Genomic DNA, 18,196 nt, shown 5'->3' on the forward strand with positions numbered 1-18,196 from the left:
TTCAAAGAGACCACATTCAAGTCCTCCATCCCCCACTTAGTCTGACAGCTGCTCTCTCTGGCTCCACAACAAACCCCCGCCCATCCATCTAGAGGTTTGAATACCCAGTCAGCCTACAAGTAGAGGATGGAAAGTGCTTTACAGCAGAAAGAGACTTGAGACCAGTAGCACAATCTTGTGTATAGGGTGTTCTAAATACTGTAATTGTAAATAGTGTGTATATTTTTTATTTTTGTCTTTTTTTACTTTGTTTATGGTGTGTTCACTTATTACATTAGATCAGTGTTGGCTGCTAACTTGGCCCTTATCTTAAATATTTCACTTCTGTGTTTGGAGACATTGAATCAGCATTCTTGTCGCGTCTCCTGTTAGTACATTTTATGTAGGTAAGCTAATGATCCATAATGTATGACATTCCAGGGAGTGTGTAAACTTGTATTTTGCATTAGCATAGCATTTTTGTATGTTTTCTTATTTTATTGAACTTTTATTTTAGCAATACATCAAATTAACAACACATCTATAAACATATATTATATAGAGTGGAGAACGCTGTGGTGAAGTGTGTGTACCAATCATTTTTTAAATTTTTTGTGTTAACCTTTATTTAACTAGACAAGTCAGTACAAATTCTTATTTACAGTGACGCCTACCCTGGCCAAACCCAGACGACGCTGGGCTAATTGTGCGCCGCCCTATTGTGCGCTGCCCTATCCTCAATCACGGCCGGATGTGTTGCAGCCTGGATTCGAACCAGGTACTGCAGTGTGTTAGACCACTGCGCCAGTCGGGAGCCCAATGTGTATTGTATGTTGACTTTGACATGTTGTGGCTTTCGAGTGCCTTGTTTGCTATTCATACACATATTTCATTAGGAATTAGGGATACACACACATGAATATATAGCAATCAAAGAAAATATTTCAAAAATCTCTCGAATGAGTACTATGCAACCATTGAAACAACTGCATTAGCTCAGATTTACAATATAAAATAATATAAATATAAAGACTGGTATTTCACTTCACTTAAATTGACTGGTTGAAACAACATTTAGTGTTCGATTTTCACAAATGTCTTTCTTTGCAAGTTGAACGAGTGGAAATACAAAATCGATCGTGCATACTATATGGATTTTTTGGATATGAAAACGGATTTTATCAAACAAAACTACACTACATTTTATCTCTGGGACCCTTAGGATGACAAATCAGAGCAAGATTTCAGAATGTAAGTAAATGATTTACCCTTCAGATGTGAATGAATCAAACCTGTCGCCGTGCTAAAAGTGTTTTGTTGTTGTGCACTCTCCTCAAACAATAGCATAGTATTTTTTTCCTGCTGTAATAGCTACTATACATTGGACAATGCAGTTAGATTAACAAGAATTTAAGCTTTCTTCCCATATAATATATGTACCGTTATTTTTTATATATATTTTTTTACATTTTAGTCACATTATGCATATTGAGCAACAACTGTCCCGTTGACAGGACACCGATTCATAAGAAGTTTTAAGGCCAGATTGTTCTTCAAAATGTTCAAACGTGATCAACAGGCTCAAATAATACACAGTGGTTGTAGAGGGTGCAACAGATCAGTACCTCAGGAGTAAATGTCAGTTGGCTTTTCATAGCCAAGCATTCAGAAGTCGAGACAGCAGGTGCGGTAGAGAGAGAGAGTCGAAAACAGCAGGTCTGGGACAAGGTAGCACGTCCAGTGAACTGGTCAGGGTTCCCTAGCCGCAGGCAGTACAGTTGAAACTGGAGCAGCAGCACAACCAGGTGGACTGGGGACAGCTAGGAGTCAGGCCATGTTGTCCTGAAGAATGATCCTAGGCCTCAGGTCCTCCGCGAGTAGAGAGAGAGAGAATTAGAGGGAGCATACTTAAATTCACACAGGACACCAGATAAGACAGACTGACCCTAGCCCCCCGGTACATAGACTATTTCAGCAAAGATACTGGAGACTGAGACAGGGGTGGAGTTTGGGGGACACTGTGGCCCCGTCCTACGATACCCCCGGACAGGGCCAACCAGGCAGGATATAACCCCACCCACTTTGCCAAAGCACAGCCCCTACACAACTAGAGGGATATCAACAGACAACCAACTTACTACCCTGAGACAAGGCTGAAAATCCCGCACGAAGATCTCCTCCACCCCAGGAGCAAAACCAGACAAGAAGATCACGTCTGTGACTCAACCCACTCAAGTGACGCACCCCTCCTAGGGACGGCATGGAAGAGCAACAGTAAGCCAGTGACTCAGCCCCCAAAACAGGGTCAGAGGCAGAGAATCCCAGTGGAGAGAGGGGAGCCAGCCAGGCAGAGACAGCAAGGGCAGTTCGTTGCTCCAATGTCTTTCCGTTCACCTTCACACCCCTTGGCCAGACTACACTCAGTCATAGGACCTACTGAAGAGAGGAGTCTTCAGTAAAGACTTAAAGGTAGAGACCCAGTCTGTGTCTCTCACATGGGTAGGCAGACCATTCCATAAAAATTAAGCTCTATAGGAGAAAGCCCTGCCTCCAGCTGTTTCCTTAGAAATTCTAAGGACAATAAGGAGGCCTGCGTCTTGTGACTGTAGCGTACGTGTAGGTATGTACGGCAGGACCAAATCGGAGAGATAGGTAGGAGCAAGCCCATGTAATGCTGAAATTGCCAGGTGGAAACTTGGTGTGTGTGTGTCTGTGAGGGTGCGTGCGAGTTATTAGATCATTAGATTGATAAGTGTGAGTGCACAGTGACGTCTGTTTGAACAAGTGTATTTGATTATTATGGCCATTTGTTTGTTTTAACACGCCCATCTCTACCTATTTATGTATCCACACGGACTTGGATTAAATACCTCATCCAAGGCTGTGTGGTTCCTCCTTCTGAAAAGACCCAATCTGTGGCAGTCACAACTTCTTCCAGGTCCTAATACTTGGTCCTAATACTTATAATATTTTGGTTATTATGTGCTAAAAGAAGAAGGATTTCCTTGTTACTAAAGCCAATTCTAAAGTATAGTTTCATCAGTCATCTAACTCAGGCATTTCAAAGGTGGAGCACACAGCAACAGGGAGCCAGGGAGGTATGCATTTATTAACCAAATCCCCTACTTTAATCTTGAAATACAACTGCGACTTTATTCTCAAAATATTGACACTTTATTCTCGAAATATTGTCACTTTATTCACAAAATAAAATGTTGACTTTATTAAAAAAAAATAAAAAATCTACTTTATACTCGAAATATCGACTTTATTCTCAAAGTTTTTCAAGTTTGTTAAGTACAATCCGTGCCAAACGAAAATCCAAGTACCACCACCCATAATGTTTTTTTTTTTTTTTTGGTCTTCACTTGGGCCTAATAGTCTTCCATATCATGCATACAAAACATCTGAGGGGGCATAAAGTATGTGAGGATACCTCAGGGGCGGTCTGAGGGGGGCTAGGCCCCCATTTAGAAGTTGGAGAATTTAGCATTTTCCAAACACCTGACACAGCTTTTTCCTGCAATCTAGAGCCATAATTACTATGCTTAATTCTATGTCATAAATATGTTTATTTTTCTGTATATTTAAGCATACAGTGCTTACATTCACCCACGATTGCTCAGTTTGGCCGGACAGCCAGCTCTACGCAGAGTCTTCTTCCGTTTAAGAACGATGGAGGCTACTGTGTTCTTAGGGACCTTCAATGCTGCAGAAATGTTTTGGTACCCTTCCCCAGATCTGTGCCTGGTTCTTTTTTTAATGAATCTAAATATGCTTCTCTGCATCTCTGCAAGGTAAAATATTTAAAGGATTGTGAGTCTTATTCAGTACATTTAGTTATTGCTTGCTTTTCTAAAGTCTACCAACCTTGCCAGCAGGCATGCCAGCTAAGATAGTTAGACAAGCTAGCTACTCTAACTTGATTGATAGCCTGAAATGGCTTCTTGGTGACCAGTTATAAGGTTGGGAGATAGCCAACTTCATAAAATTGGTAGGTGGCTAGTAGTATTAAAGAGAAACACCAACAATAAATGAAACCAAAAAATAATAAAACATTTTTTAACAGGGCAAATCTGAGGGGGCCTACTTTTAATAACTTTTCCAGTAGGCCCTATCCAAAATGTTCCATATTTACGCATGAAATTACGCATTGCATTCAAACACATCTTGAACCCTCTAGGCGCTGCTCAAAAGTTTTTCCATTGTGCACTAGGCTGAAAGTAGTTGCAATAAATTGTAAGAAACAGGCCTGGGCATATTATCATGCACTGATCAAATACCCACTGAGAACAAACGTCTGTTCAAAGTCAATTTTTAATTTACATTTGGTTGAGTTGTCAGCTAACATGAATTCAACGTGAAATCAACCAAAAATCCATCACATTGGATTTAGGTTAAAAGTTGGGTGAGAAAAATACGAAATTCCCTTACGTTGATGACATTTTGCAAATCCAATCATTTTCCATGTTGATTCACCATCATCACATTACATATATATTTTTTAATGACATGTAAACAACGTTGATTCAACAATTCTTTGTGTAGGATCCCTATTTTTACTGTTTCCAATGGAATAAGTATAGGCCTATAGCCACATCCCACTGTGCACACCACGTCATTTCAATGTGGACATTTTTGTAATATTTATTTGAGACAGTGAGATTTCAATATTTATTCACCCACTCAGAAAACAGCCAAAAGTTTGTTGAATTCCCAATGTGTAATCATGCACAACCGAATTCCAATGGAAAAGCAATGTCAGATTTTTGGTTTAGGACTCGTTTCAATCTGTATTGCCAATGTTCAGCGCTATAGCGCGCTTAAAATGTTAAGGTAATTTCTGAGTGAGTCAACATATGCAGCGTTTACCATAAATGCAGGAACATTACCTTTAAATTTCAATCGCACTATAGCGCTGAACTTCGGTGATACAGATTGAATCAAGCCCTTAGTTGTCATCTAAATGTGTTATCACTGCGCTTTCAACCATTTAAAACCACAACAAAGTTAAATTGGGAATACAATGTCAGATATTTTGTATTTATGCATCTATTTGATGTGTTATCACCTTCACAGACCTGCAACCTTTGCATGCTATTTTGAGTACACATGCTTTCTGTGATTACATAAGATTACATTTATAGTTGATTATATAACGTGTGGATATAATCCTGAATGCTGATTGGTTAAAACCGCATTCCAGCCGGTGTCTATTCCAGAAGTTACTGCTAAATCTATGACTTTAAAATGCCTATTTACTCTGTTCCATCTGACTGCTGTGGTGGTTCATTTCTTTACTATCAAATCGGGTCAGACAAACTTATCACACAAGTCAGAGTTAAACTTAAATGGAATATTTATTAGTGAGAGCTTTGCAATAGCGATGGCTGGTCGACGAATCCCCGTCTCTGATGATTCGTTGAGAGCGCCGAGACAAAAGTACAAAGGTCTTTTATAGCCAAGCTACACCCCTTTCAACCTACATGACGAACAAAAGATATATAGAATGGGTCACAAGGTTCAGATTTGTATGAAAGATACCTATAATACATAGCAGACAGTATCTGCTGTGTCAACAGTTTTCATTGTATAGACCAGTGTCTGGCCCTCCGACTCCAAACTTGTACGGTATAGAACAGAAACATTAACTCATGCTCTGGAATGCTCTTTAGGTTTTATCACCCAAAAGACATCGTAAATCTCCTGTCAGTGTTATCTCCCAGAGGCACATCCTCAGTAGAACACACACACAATAGTTAAGAATACTCTATTCTGTTGAATAAAACAACCATGTGATGCAAAAAAAGTATTATAACAATCTTGCAATTTTGCCACCATACTGCACTTAGTCATCAGCCCAGCCAGGCAATTTATAAACTTGATCTCCACTATAAAAAGCATCTAGACATTATCTCACATTTCTTTTAGACTGTCATTTAGTTTTCAACAGCGGAGATTTGTATTAACCTTGCTATCTGTCTCCCCGACATTTGCAACATTTTTTCAATATTTAAATTAAATCTCCAACTGTCCCATAGTAATGAATGTGTCGGAATGAGACAGACAGGCATGCAGCATTTCTCAGCCAGTCGAAATCATGAATCAGCTGGCATAATTTTTGTGGATATATACAAATAAATGTCAATTGAAAAAAGGTAAAACGAAATGAAGTGCAGCTAGTTTATAGTCTTTCCAGCTTCAGTTTTAAGTGATTGTGTTAGCTGTGTTGTTGGCTAGCTCCTCTGAAAACAGTGTCCTGACGAAATTGCGACTCATTAACTCATTGTTATGGATGTATCCAAATAAATGTCACTAGAAAACAGCTTAAACAAATGCAAATGCTACTTTGTGGTTATTTTGGCTGCACTGTTTGACGTGACTGTAAGTTAGCCGTTGTTGGCTAGCTAGCAAGCAAGGGATAACAACGTTGCCAGCCAGTATGGCAATGGAACATTATGAATGAACGACTAACTTCCTGTACCCATTGATACAGAACAAAAAGCGAGAACGACTGGGTCGCATCTATGGCAACCGAACCAATAAAACGAACGAGCAGCCGGCTTTGGTAGCAACCCTAGATTTGTGTCGGGACTATATCTTGTGGAAGGATGAAATAGTATGAATAAATTCATCAAAATAACTTTTAATGAAAATATGCCTTAACTTAAGGCTATTTACTATATGGCAAAAGTAATATTGAATTGTCAATGCAACCAAATATCAACATTTGAAGGAGATGTATATTTTGTGGCACTGACTTAGTCTGTCTTAAATTCCAGTTGGTCTACAAATATAAATTAAAGGATTAAATCAAATCCAACTTTAAATACAGTTTTATTTGATTTAGTCCTATTCTTTAACTTATATGTTTGGTTGAGATGGAGACTGAAATCCAACATATCAATTATGAATTTGTAGACCAACTGGAATTTAAGACAAAGTCAGTTGCACAAAATAGACATCTCTTTCAAATGTTGATATTTGGTTGCATCGACAACCAAACACAATTCAATATCCAATTTGTCTACAAATTGATAATTCATATGTTGGATTCACGTCTTCATATCAACCCAAAATCTATGTTAAAGAATAGGACTAAATCAAATCAAATCGTATTTGTCACATCCGCCGAATACAACAGGTGTAGACCTTACAGTGAAATGCTTACTTACAAGCCCTTAACCAACAATGCAGTTTTAAGAAAAATATGTGTTAATTAAAAGTAATTAAAAGTAAAAGTAAGAATTAAAAGTAACAAATAATTAAAGAGCAGCAGTAAAATAAAAATAGCGAGACTACAGTTGAAGTTGGAAGTTTACATACACCTTAGCCAAATACATTTAAACTCAGGTTTTCACAATTCCTGACGTTTAATACTAGTAAAAATTCCCTGTCTTAGGTCAGTTAGGATCACCACTTTATTTTAAGAATGTGAAATGTCACAATAATAGTAGAGAGAATGATTTATTTCAGCTTTTATTTCTTTCATCACATTCCCAGTGGGTCAGAAGTTTACATACACACTCAATTAGTATTTGGTAGCATTGCCTTTAAATTGTTTAATTTGAGTCAAACGTTTCGGGTAGCCTTCCACAAGCTTCCCATAACAAGTTGGGTGAATTTTGGCCCATTCCTCCTGACAGAGCTGGTGTAACTGAGTCATGTTTGTAGGCCTCCTTGCTCGCACACGCTTTTTCAGTTCTGCCCATAAGTTTTCTATAGGATTGAAGTCAGGGCTTTGTGATGGCCACTCCAATACCTTGACTTTGTAGTCCTTAAGCCATTTTGCCACAACTTTGGAAGTATGCTTGGCGTCATTGTCCATTTCGAAGATCCATTTGCGACCAAGCTTTATCTTCCTGACTGATGTCTTGAGATGTTGCTTCAGTATATCCACATAATTTTCCTCCCTTGTCTATTTAGTGAAGTGCACCAGTCCCTCCTGCAGAAAAGCACCCCCACAACATGATGCTGCCACCACCATGCTTCACAGTTGGGATGGTGTTCGTTGGCTTGCAAGCCTCCCCCTTTTTCCTCTTAACATAACGATGGTCATTATGGCCAAACAGTTCTATTTTTGTTTCATCAGACCAGAGGACATTTCTCAAAAAAGTATGATCTTTGTCCCCATGTGCAGTTGCAAACCGTAGTCTGGCTTTTTATGGTGGTTTTGGAGCAGTGGCTTCTAACTTGCTGAGCGGCCTTTCAGGTTATGTCGATATATGACTTGTTTTACTGTGGATATAGATACTTTTGTACCTGTTTCCTCCAGTATCTTCACAAGGTCCTTTGCTGTTGTTCTGGGATTGATTTGCACTTTTCGCACCAAAGTACGTTCATCTCTAGGAGACAGAACGCGTCTCCTTCCTGAGCAGTATGATAGCACGTGGTCCAATGGTGTTTATACTTATGTACTATTGTTTGTACAGATGAATGTGGTACCTTCAGGCGTTTGGAAATTGCTCCCAAGGATGAACCAGACTTGTGGAGGTCTACAATCTTTTTTTCTGAGGTCTTGGCTGATTTCTTTTGATTTACCCATGATGTCAAGCAAAGAGGCACTGAGTTTGAAGGTAGGCCTTGAATTTTCCAAGCTGTTTAAAGGCACAGTCAACTTAGTGTATGTAAACTTCTGACCCACTGGAATTGTGATACAGTGAATTATAAGTGAAATAATCTGTCTGTAAACAATTGTTGGAAAAATTACTTGTGTCATGCACAAAGTAGATGTCCTAACCGACTTGCCAAAACTATAGTTTGTTAATAAGAAATTTGTGGAGTGGTTGAAAAACGAGTTTTAATGACTCCAACCTAAGTGTATGTAAACTTCCGACTTCAACTGTATATACAGGGGATACCGGTACAGAGTCAATGTGCGGGGGCACCGGTGAGTCGAGGTAATTGAAGTAATATGTACATGTAGGTAGAGTTAAAGTGACTATGCATAGATAATTAACAGAGAATAGCAGCAGCGTAAAATAGGGTGGGGGTGGGGGGGGTGGGGGCAATGCAAATAGTCTGGGTAGCCATTTGATTAGCTGTTCAGGGGTCTTATGGCTTGGGTGTAGAAGCTGTTGAAAAGTATTTTGGACCTAGACTTGGCGCTCCGGTACCACTTGTCGTGCGGTAGCAGAGGGAACAGTTTATGACTAACTTTATATGTAGTTTGATTTGATTTAGTCCTAATCTTTAATTTAGATTTTTGGTTGAGATGGAGACATGAATCCAACATATGAATTATTAACTTGAAGAGTATATTTGAAATCAACGAAAGCTTGAAACCCTAAGCCTATATGTGTTGTCTATTTTTAGTTGAACCCTGGGTTGAATAGAAACAATAGCTGTTGATTTCGCAAACGCTACATAGGCCTATTAGATGATATATGACTTTGAAATAATGGTAACATTTTATTTGTTCTGTTAAACCTACCCTTTGGAATGACTTCGATAGGAACAGTAAATCTATTTGGTTATTAAGAGATCTCTTAGTAATAATTCTCACAATAGCACATTGGTTGTAGTCAGTGACAAATATCAGGGCTGGGCTTGGTTAAAATCCTGTTTGGGAGACCAAAGGGGAGCTGTAAATCAATTATCCAGTAGGAGATGCTTCCCTGTCTGTTTTTTTATCTGATTTTGGATATAACGTTGAAGATCTAACATTGTTTCAAAGGTACAAATTCAACATATTTTATACAATCTTTGTCTATGTAGAAATTTCACCCTCAAAAACTTTTCAAATCAAATGTACACTGAGTGTACAAAACATTAGGGACACCTGCTTTTTCCATGACATAGACTGACAAGGTGAATCCAGGTGAAAGCTATGATCCCTTATTGACTTGTTAAATCCACTCCTATCAGTGTAGATGAAGGGGAGGAGACAGGTTAAAGAAGGATTTTTAAGCCTTGAGACATGGATTGTGTATGTGTGACATTCAGAGGGTGAATGGGCTAGACAAAAGATTTAAGTGCCTTTGAACAGGGCATGTTAGTAGGTGCCAGGTGCACCAGTTTGAATGTGTCAAGAACTGCGACGCTGCTGGGTTTTTCATGCTCAACAGTTTCCGGTGTGTATCAAGAATGGTCCACTGCCTCCCGAGTGGTGCAGCGGTCTAAGGCACTGCATCACAGTGCTTGAGGTGTCACTACAGACTCTGGTTCGATCCCAGGCTGTGTCACAACCGGCCGTGACCGGGAGTCCCATAGGGTGGCGCACAATTGGCCCAGCGTTATGCGAGGGTTTGGCCGGGCGCTCTAGCAACTCTGTGGCGGTGTTACGTGGAGTGGAACAGGGGAACCCAAGAGCAGCCTCAGACGAGGAGACTGGGATGAAGTAACCAAGGTATTTATTGAAACACAGGGGGGAGATGGAGTGCAGGTCAGGGGAAGCTCGGGTGGATTGCTGGAAACCAGGTGCGGAGGCTGAGGCTGGAGCGAGAAGGGTTGAGACAGGGTAAGCAGGTCCGGAGGGGAATCCAAGGGAGTAGTAGAGTGGGGAATCCAGGACCGAGTAGCAGGATGACAAGACGTGGGACTGGAGACAGGGACCAGAGTCAGAGCGGGCAGAACTGTAGCGGAAAGGAAAACAGCGTCAGGCAAGGAAAACAGGCACAACAGGATAACAGGATCTGAATAGTAACAAACGGCTAGAAACGTAGACTGACTGATCAGAGATTACGATCTGGCAGCGTGGAAGTGGCAGGGCTGAGTATTTGTTGAGATCTTGATTATGGAACAGGTTGCAGCTGGTGGGGATCTGCTCTGACTCCAGCACACCTGTCTCCGCCCACACAATCACACACACACACACACACACACACACACGCGAGGGAGATACTCGCTCTGTGTGTGTGAGTACTGGGGGAGTGGTGGCAGGTAAAGGAGACACAGGATGAGCAGTAGAGGGCATTGCCAGAGCAGATGTGACAGGCGGGCCAGCTGCCTGCAGACTGACTTCGGTCGTCAGTTGAACGGTGTTTCCTCCTACACATTGGTGCGTCTGGCTTCCGGGTTAAGCGGGCGGGTGTTAAGGAACGCAGTTTGGAGGGTCATGTTGCGGAGGACACATGACTCGACTTTCGCCTCTCCCGACTCCGTTGGGAAGTTGCAGCGATGAGACAAGATTGTAATTGGATCGCAATTGGATATCATGAGAAAAAAGGGGTAAAATAAGAAAAAAAGAATGGTCCACCACCCAAAGGACATCCAGCCAACTTGACTCAACTTTGGTAAGCATTGAAGTCAATGTGGGCCAGCATCCCTGTGGAACGCTTTCGACACCTTGTAGAGTCCATGCCCTGACGAATTGAGGCTGTTCTGAGGGCAAAAGTGGTTGCAACTCAATATTTGGAAGGTGCTCCTAATGTTTTGTACACTCAGTGTATTTTCCACGTAGATTTCACGTTACAATACATTGACAAATAACGTTGATTCAACCAGTTTGTGCCCAGTGTGATGGAAGGTTGTATCAAGAAAATGTTTACTTTTGACTACAGAGGAGGATGTCACTTCAACCATGACCTGACCTCGGGGGACAACAGCAGAATCCTGAAAGAACATGGACTGGAGGAACTGAACAGATCTGAGCTGTGCACTCTGCTGCTTCAGAATGATGGCTTCCTCTTACCACAAGTACGTAACACTGCAGCAGGCCCCCTTGCTAAAGTATGCTCTGTCTGGTTAAGGCCTTGTGTTTAGTGACCATGATCTAAATTAAGTTCATGTTCCTCCAATCTTGTGCTGTGGTGTGCAGAAATATAAATGGAATATCCCAGAATATTGTGTGTGTGTACTCATACATGTATGTGTGTGCGTGCATGCATGTGTGTTTGTGCGTATTTTTTTCTCGCACATTTTCCTTCTGCTAGTTGTGCCACAACTACAGCAACGGTGTTGGAGAGTATGGCAAATGCCAGGATGGTGAGACATGCAAGAGGCTCCACATCTGTGAGATGTATCTCAGGGGTAGCTGCAACTGTCCCAGGTGTCATGATTTCTACGAACCCCACCCATTAAAAATCCTAAAGGACAGAGGGGTGCCCAACGAGCTCATTGCCTCCCTAAAGTCTGTGTACATGAACATGGAGTGGTTGCAAAAGCAAAACCATGCCAAGCAAGGCAAGGGGCAACATCAAAGAGGTAAAGCTAATGCAACCGCTAACACAAGTAACAAGTCTAACAGAGGCCCACATAGTAGTCACAATAATCAATACACAGGTTAATTGTGAATTTCTTTTTTTAAATAACCTAAAATTTAGCAGAAACTATTTCATGTGCTCAGTTACAGTGTGTTCATGGTTATTAACTGGTATTAAGAGCCGATGAATGATGAACATTCCCAGTCACAAGCTATCAAAATGTATAGATGTTGATTCTATTGGCATGGTAAATGAAATGTCCTGTTCTCTTTTTCAGATAAATCTGAAATATGTATGTACTTCATCAAGGGCAGTTGCATACACGGTGGTAAGACAGCATTTTCAAAGCATCATTTTATAAATAATCAATGCTTACAGCTTAATAAACATAAGACTTCAACACTTAACTTTACTCATATTTCAGATAAGTGCTTTAAAGCCCACTCTACCATGCCCTACCAATGGGAAGTGAAGGAGGGACTAAACTGGACAGCTCTACAAAACAACGAGGTGATTGAGAAGGACTATTGCGACCCAGCAAAGACATACAGGTGGGCTCTACGTTTAAGAAGAATGAACTTGAATGGACAGTAACACGTAGGGCACTTGGTCAATGGTGGGCAAATGTAATACGATGAGTTGTTAATGCCATATACGCTTCTAGTTAGTGCGATATACAGCTTCTCCTATTGTTATTGCTGATTGTTCGCTGTCTTTTATTCTCTCTTGTCTAGTCGGGGAGTCCAGCCTGTGTGTTTCGATACGATGACCTGCGGTCTGAACAAAGCCCGGCGTCTCTCCACCGTCTCCTCTGTGCTAGAGCCTATGTTCATCCTCACCACGGAGTGGGCCTGGTTCTGGGAGGATGAGCATGGAAACTGGATCCAGTATACATCAGCAGTGAGTGACGATGAGCAGTGTTGAAAAGTGATGGTTGAATAGGACAGAGTTCAGTCCCTCTTTATATCCAAATTATGCAAATAATGCATAACCCCCATGTTTTCTGTCTTGCCCTACAGAGCGGTGGACACAGGGCGGCCACCATCACCAGTGAAGAGCTGGAGAAGAGGTTCCAGGAAGACAACAAGGCTGTGATGGAGTTCACCGCGGGGTCACAGACCTATGAACTCAGTTTCCCAGGTGAGCACAGATGACGTGATATCCAAGATAAACCAACTGCAGCCTTAAAACCATATACACCATACATAGTATATTACGAACAGATATGCAGTGATATACTACTGTATGTGACAAATTGAGATAGCTTTGGATGGAGTCACTATGGCAAAACAATGACATCTGCATGTGAAGTGAACTGTCTGTTGTTACAACAGCTCTGCTCCTTTTCAGACATGATTCAAACAAACAAGCAGTACTGCACCAAGAAGGTTGTGAGAAGACGGCCTGTGTTTGTCTCTTCAGCTGATGCACAAACTATCAAAACCAGGTAAGATAAAGTTGTAAATGTTTTTTGTATGGATCAATTTGCTCTTGAAATGACTCTTCTGGGGATTGTTCACTCACTTCACCACTAGGCTCCTCATGTGTTCTCTTGCCTTGATATAAAATAGTCCTATATTTGAAAAAAATAAATAAAAGAATTGTTATGAATATGGCGATAGGATTTTTCACTGGATGTTGATCCCGTATACGGGACGGAGACCGTCAAGATTAAAGTGAAGACTGTTATTTTATCAAATCAATTCTCTGTAATTATTATTACATGATTAAACTAATCATGTAAATGTAATTAACTAGGAAGTCGGGGCACCAAGGAAAATCTTCAGATTACAAAGTTATATAACTCTTAACCCTCTTATATAACTTATATATAACTCTTCAGATATTTTAATATCTGATCAATTAGTCTTCTAATTAATGAATTATTCTTTACCTCACGTTAGTCTCATTCCAAACGTCGTAAATTGTTGGTTATCTGCACGAACCCAGCCTTTACAATGAATCATCCATATATCAATTGTCTTAATCATTTATTTACTAACTAACTAAATAATCACAGAAATGCATAAACAAACAAACAGTAGATATGGTTACAAGGAAATGATAGGGAAGGTTCCCTAGTGGGCTAAGCCGATATGACCGCTTGGTGGACAAAGGGAAGGGGTTGTGGACTGAGAAGGGCGGGAATTACAAGAGAGTCACTACACAGTTGATAATTATATTAATTGAAATTCTAATCCTTTGCACATGAACTGTCACCCATTCGGGAATAATTGCAATCAATATATATTTACGCTCAGTGTGTCGTCGTGATCTCTGTTGGAATCGTCCGTCTTTCTGTTGGAACGTTCATCCGCGCGTCTCTCTCTCTGCTTCCCTAGAGTCTTTCCTGGTTAGAATGCATACTTCAGAGTACCATTCAGAAATGTTCTTATAAAATAGATGTTTTGGCGGTTGTCGGTCTTCGCATCCCAGGTTAACAATTTCTAGCTGCAGACTAGTAATTAGTATCTAAGATTTGCTCTTATTCTGTGGGGATCGATAGTCTCAGAGTTGAACCATTTCCCGCCGTGTAGCCAATGCTCTACGTGGTATGGTTAGGAATTGAACAACCATTACAACCTTAGCTTATACTGAGGTTTTTGTGGTCTCTACTCAAACCTTTGCCCCCTTGGTGACCGAGGTTCGCATGGTCTGAAGAGGATTTCTTCAGTCGGGGGTTTTATTCGGAACAGTAGAAAAGGGCTGTCACATGACGCCAGATCATGTCTGTGTTCATGGGGGCGGGCCAATGATTTAGTTACACTTTAAAGGGAATACAATTCTCTCACATTAACGGTTTAAAATCACATTACATAATTTCACAAATAGTTTCATATTTACTCATTCATTTTATACAATAATTAGACGCAAACCTCATAACGGAGGCTCCTGTATAAACAGAGTTATGGTAATGTGGCTGTATTGTCTTTCATGAGGTCACAAACATGAAACAAAACAGACCGGGTCGTAGCTGGCTTCTCCACTGATCATTTACACATTCTCCAAAACATAAATATTGTTCAGTTCTCAAGTTCTGTGATGTAGAAGAAGTTCCTTTGTTCTCTCTATGTGTCTCTTTCTGCATGGCCAGGAGGAGAGAGTCCCCTCCAGGAATTTACGACCTGAGATAACAGAACCTGGGTGTAGGAGAGAAGAGAGGGGGAAGCCACTCGCTATACCCAAAGAGGGTCACGTCATGACACAGACTTGAAAAGAATCAAAAGATATACATTTTGTAGATATTTGGCGAAATAGACAGACATACCCCTATTTCCCCTATAGGAAACAATGGGAAGAACTCCGAAGTTTTAACTTCCAGCAATTGATCAATGCATAATACTCTTCCCAAAATGATGTACATCATTAGAAAGAATAGATTATCTTGATTAAAATGCTGTAGAACTTCAAAACATCAGAATACATAAATGTATTGATATTTGGTGAAATAAACAGATTTCCCCAAAACAATGGCAGTCTAAAAATTCTAAGGGCAGTCTTTTATTTAACCAGGTTACTATTTATCTGCAACCATTTGCCTTTTTTTTTTACATTTTGTGGTTGAACTGGACAACCAAATGTCTGTTTGCATTTACCTTTAGGAATATTTATTTTTCTTCTACCTTTCAGCAAAAGGGCTCCGAGCAATCACTCAAATTTCAGAGCTTTACCAGGACACTGGGACAAGGTACAAACTCCTGAAACAGGATACAAGGTATTATATTATATACAGTACATACCAGATGCCTGGAACCTGCTATTTTAGACCAATGGAGATGGCTGTTTGTTTTGTTTCTGGGCAAATAACTGCTCCAATCTGTCCCTACATGGTAGGCTAATGGTGTATTATGACTGTTTCTCTGTCTCCCATCATGTCCCTATCAGAGAGTCGACCTTCCGTGCTTGTCAGTGGAGTTTAAGGAGATTCAAGGGCTTTTTCAGAACACCATGAGAGGCTTCAGCATCCGCCAAATCCAGAGGATTCAGAACAAATCCCTTTGGGAGGTCTTTCAGTGGTACGTTCCCTAAAACTACATACACTTTCAACTGACAATCACCTGAGTTATTGATTGGTCTAGAATAGATGTATTTATATCTAGGCAAGTAAGTTAAGAACAAATTCTTATTTACAATGGTGGCTGACCAAACCCGGACGATGCTGGGCCAATTGTGTGCCGCCCTACGGGACTCCCAATCGCGGCTGGATGTGCTATAGCTTGATGCTCACTTCCTGACTGCACCCAAAATAATTGCACATTATACAAGCATTCTCTCTCTCAACTAACTTTCTGTCACAAATATCATCTCAAAAGAAATACAAATAATTTATTTCCAATACATTCTGCACACTGTCTACAGTGCTTCTAGAGGACATACACTGATTGCAAGGCAAAGGGATTTATTTTTTATTATTCTTATTGCAAGGCAAAGGGATCTCATGAAGAAGAACAACAGAGGGAGGAATGTGACGGAGAAACAGCTTTTTCATGGCACAGACTCCAAATACCTGGATGCCATCTGCCTTAACAACTTTGACTGGCGGATCTGTGGACTAAACGGAACAGCCTATGGGAAAGGTGAGCTGTGTCATGTGCTTGTGCATTTACATTTCTTTCTAATTATTGACATAAATCAAGATGATATATCATTGATAAAATATATTTTCCTGTGATTAATGATTACTGCTTACCCCTTCACCTCCTAATATCCAATTTCAGGGAGTTACTTTGCCAGAGATGCCAAATACTCCAATAGCTACACTGGCCAATCAAATATGAGGTCCATGTTTGTCTGTCGTGTGTTGGTGGGAGATTACACCAAAGGGCACTCCCACTACCTCCGGCCCCCATCAAAGGACGGAGGGGACACCATCTTCTACGACAGCTGTGTGGATGACGTCAGCAACCCCTCCATCTTTGTGGTGTTTGAGAAGCACCAGGTGTACCCAGAGTACCTCATCCATTATGGTGAGGACGTCGCAGGGTCGCAAGTCTACCAGCCATACTACCGTCCAGCTCCTGTACCTGCTCCAGCACCTAGACCAGCACCAACATACAGACCAGCACCAACCCCTGCACCTAAACCTGAAAGCTCATGTGTCATTAGTTGAGGCTGATTGTGAGGTGTGAACTGTGAACCCTTTGATATTAAACTGAGGGAAAAAACGTACGCTTTCGTGAATTAGAGAAATGGATTTAGCACTCTGTTAAATGTGTTTGACAAATTACAGCTAATCTTGGGATGCACCTTACTATGATTACTACATGTGCAATTATCCGTTTTCGACAATGGACACATTTTTGTAGTGCTATTGACTTTATATAATGGCAAATTGTAACCCGCACAACATGAAGTAGTTGTGTACATTTTAAGCTTTATACCTTTACAGTACAGTACTTTTACAGTATCTGCTGATGTGCATCAGTTCAGTGTTTGTACGATTACGGGGTTCATTAATTTCATGAATATAATCCGTCTGTTTTCTTTGCATTGATGGGTTCTGACTTCTAAACTTGAAAATATGAAATATCCTTATTCATGTCACTGAGGGAGAGAGGGGAATGCAGAACGTTTACATTCTGTCAGAACATGTTATGGTCAGGTATCCTATGGAAAGGAGTAGGGCCACAGTCTGGTACAAGGCAGCCGTGAGTTGGGGAGAAGTGAGGAATTTGGGCCGAAGTCAGGTCCGATGAAGTGAGAAAGAACAGGAAGTCCTGTTCTAGCAACAGAGATCTATTGGCTGTCCAGATGTGTAAGGAGGAGACTCGGCATAGGAGGAAGGTTTAAATACCAGTGTAAATATGTCTTTGTCTTTCAGCTGTTTGAACCATTGGGTGAATAAACTTGGTTTGAGCTTTACTAGTCGTCTGTGAGTTTTTACTCTGTTTATTTAGAAGCTAACAGTTGGTGCTGCGAGCAGGGTTCACCACTATTTACAGTCAAACTAGAGAGTCCGAATCTGTGAAAAAAATGCCGGCACCAGAAACAAGGTAGGCACAGTTCCTACACCTGTTACCACTCATTCTGAAATCTTGGGGAGATGAGGATCGTAGGCTGAACAATTATAGGAT

General features: G+C 40.8%; 1 protein-coding gene across 1 annotated transcript in view; it reads left to right on the top strand.

Annotated features, from left to right (window-relative positions):
• LOC106609439 (protein mono-ADP-ribosyltransferase PARP12) overlaps positions 1-17,984 on the top strand; it is a 34,062-nt gene extending 16,078 nt beyond the window's left edge. The window contains exons 2-12 of the mRNA XM_014208283.3: positions 11,481-11,616; positions 11,853-12,123; positions 12,400-12,450; positions 12,547-12,673; positions 12,857-13,022; positions 13,142-13,262; positions 13,473-13,569; positions 15,753-15,837; positions 16,008-16,138; positions 16,548-16,699; positions 16,841-17,984. Coding sequence (XP_014063758.1) covers positions 11,481-11,616; positions 11,853-12,123; positions 12,400-12,450; positions 12,547-12,673; positions 12,857-13,022; positions 13,142-13,262; positions 13,473-13,569; positions 15,753-15,837; positions 16,008-16,138; positions 16,548-16,699; positions 16,841-17,232 — 1,729 coding nt within the window. The 3' untranslated portion in view covers positions 17,233-17,984. The remainder of the gene's footprint in view (positions 1-11,480; positions 11,617-11,852; positions 12,124-12,399; positions 12,451-12,546; positions 12,674-12,856; positions 13,023-13,141; positions 13,263-13,472; positions 13,570-15,752; positions 15,838-16,007; positions 16,139-16,547; positions 16,700-16,840) is intronic.
• The last annotated feature ends 212 nt before the right edge of the window (positions 17,985-18,196 follow it).

This window comes from Salmo salar, chromosome 07 (assembly GCF_965601325.2).
Source record: "Salmo salar chromosome 07, fSalSal1, whole genome shotgun sequence".
NCBI classification, from domain to species: domain Eukaryota; kingdom Metazoa; phylum Chordata; class Actinopteri; order Salmoniformes; family Salmonidae; genus Salmo; species Salmo salar.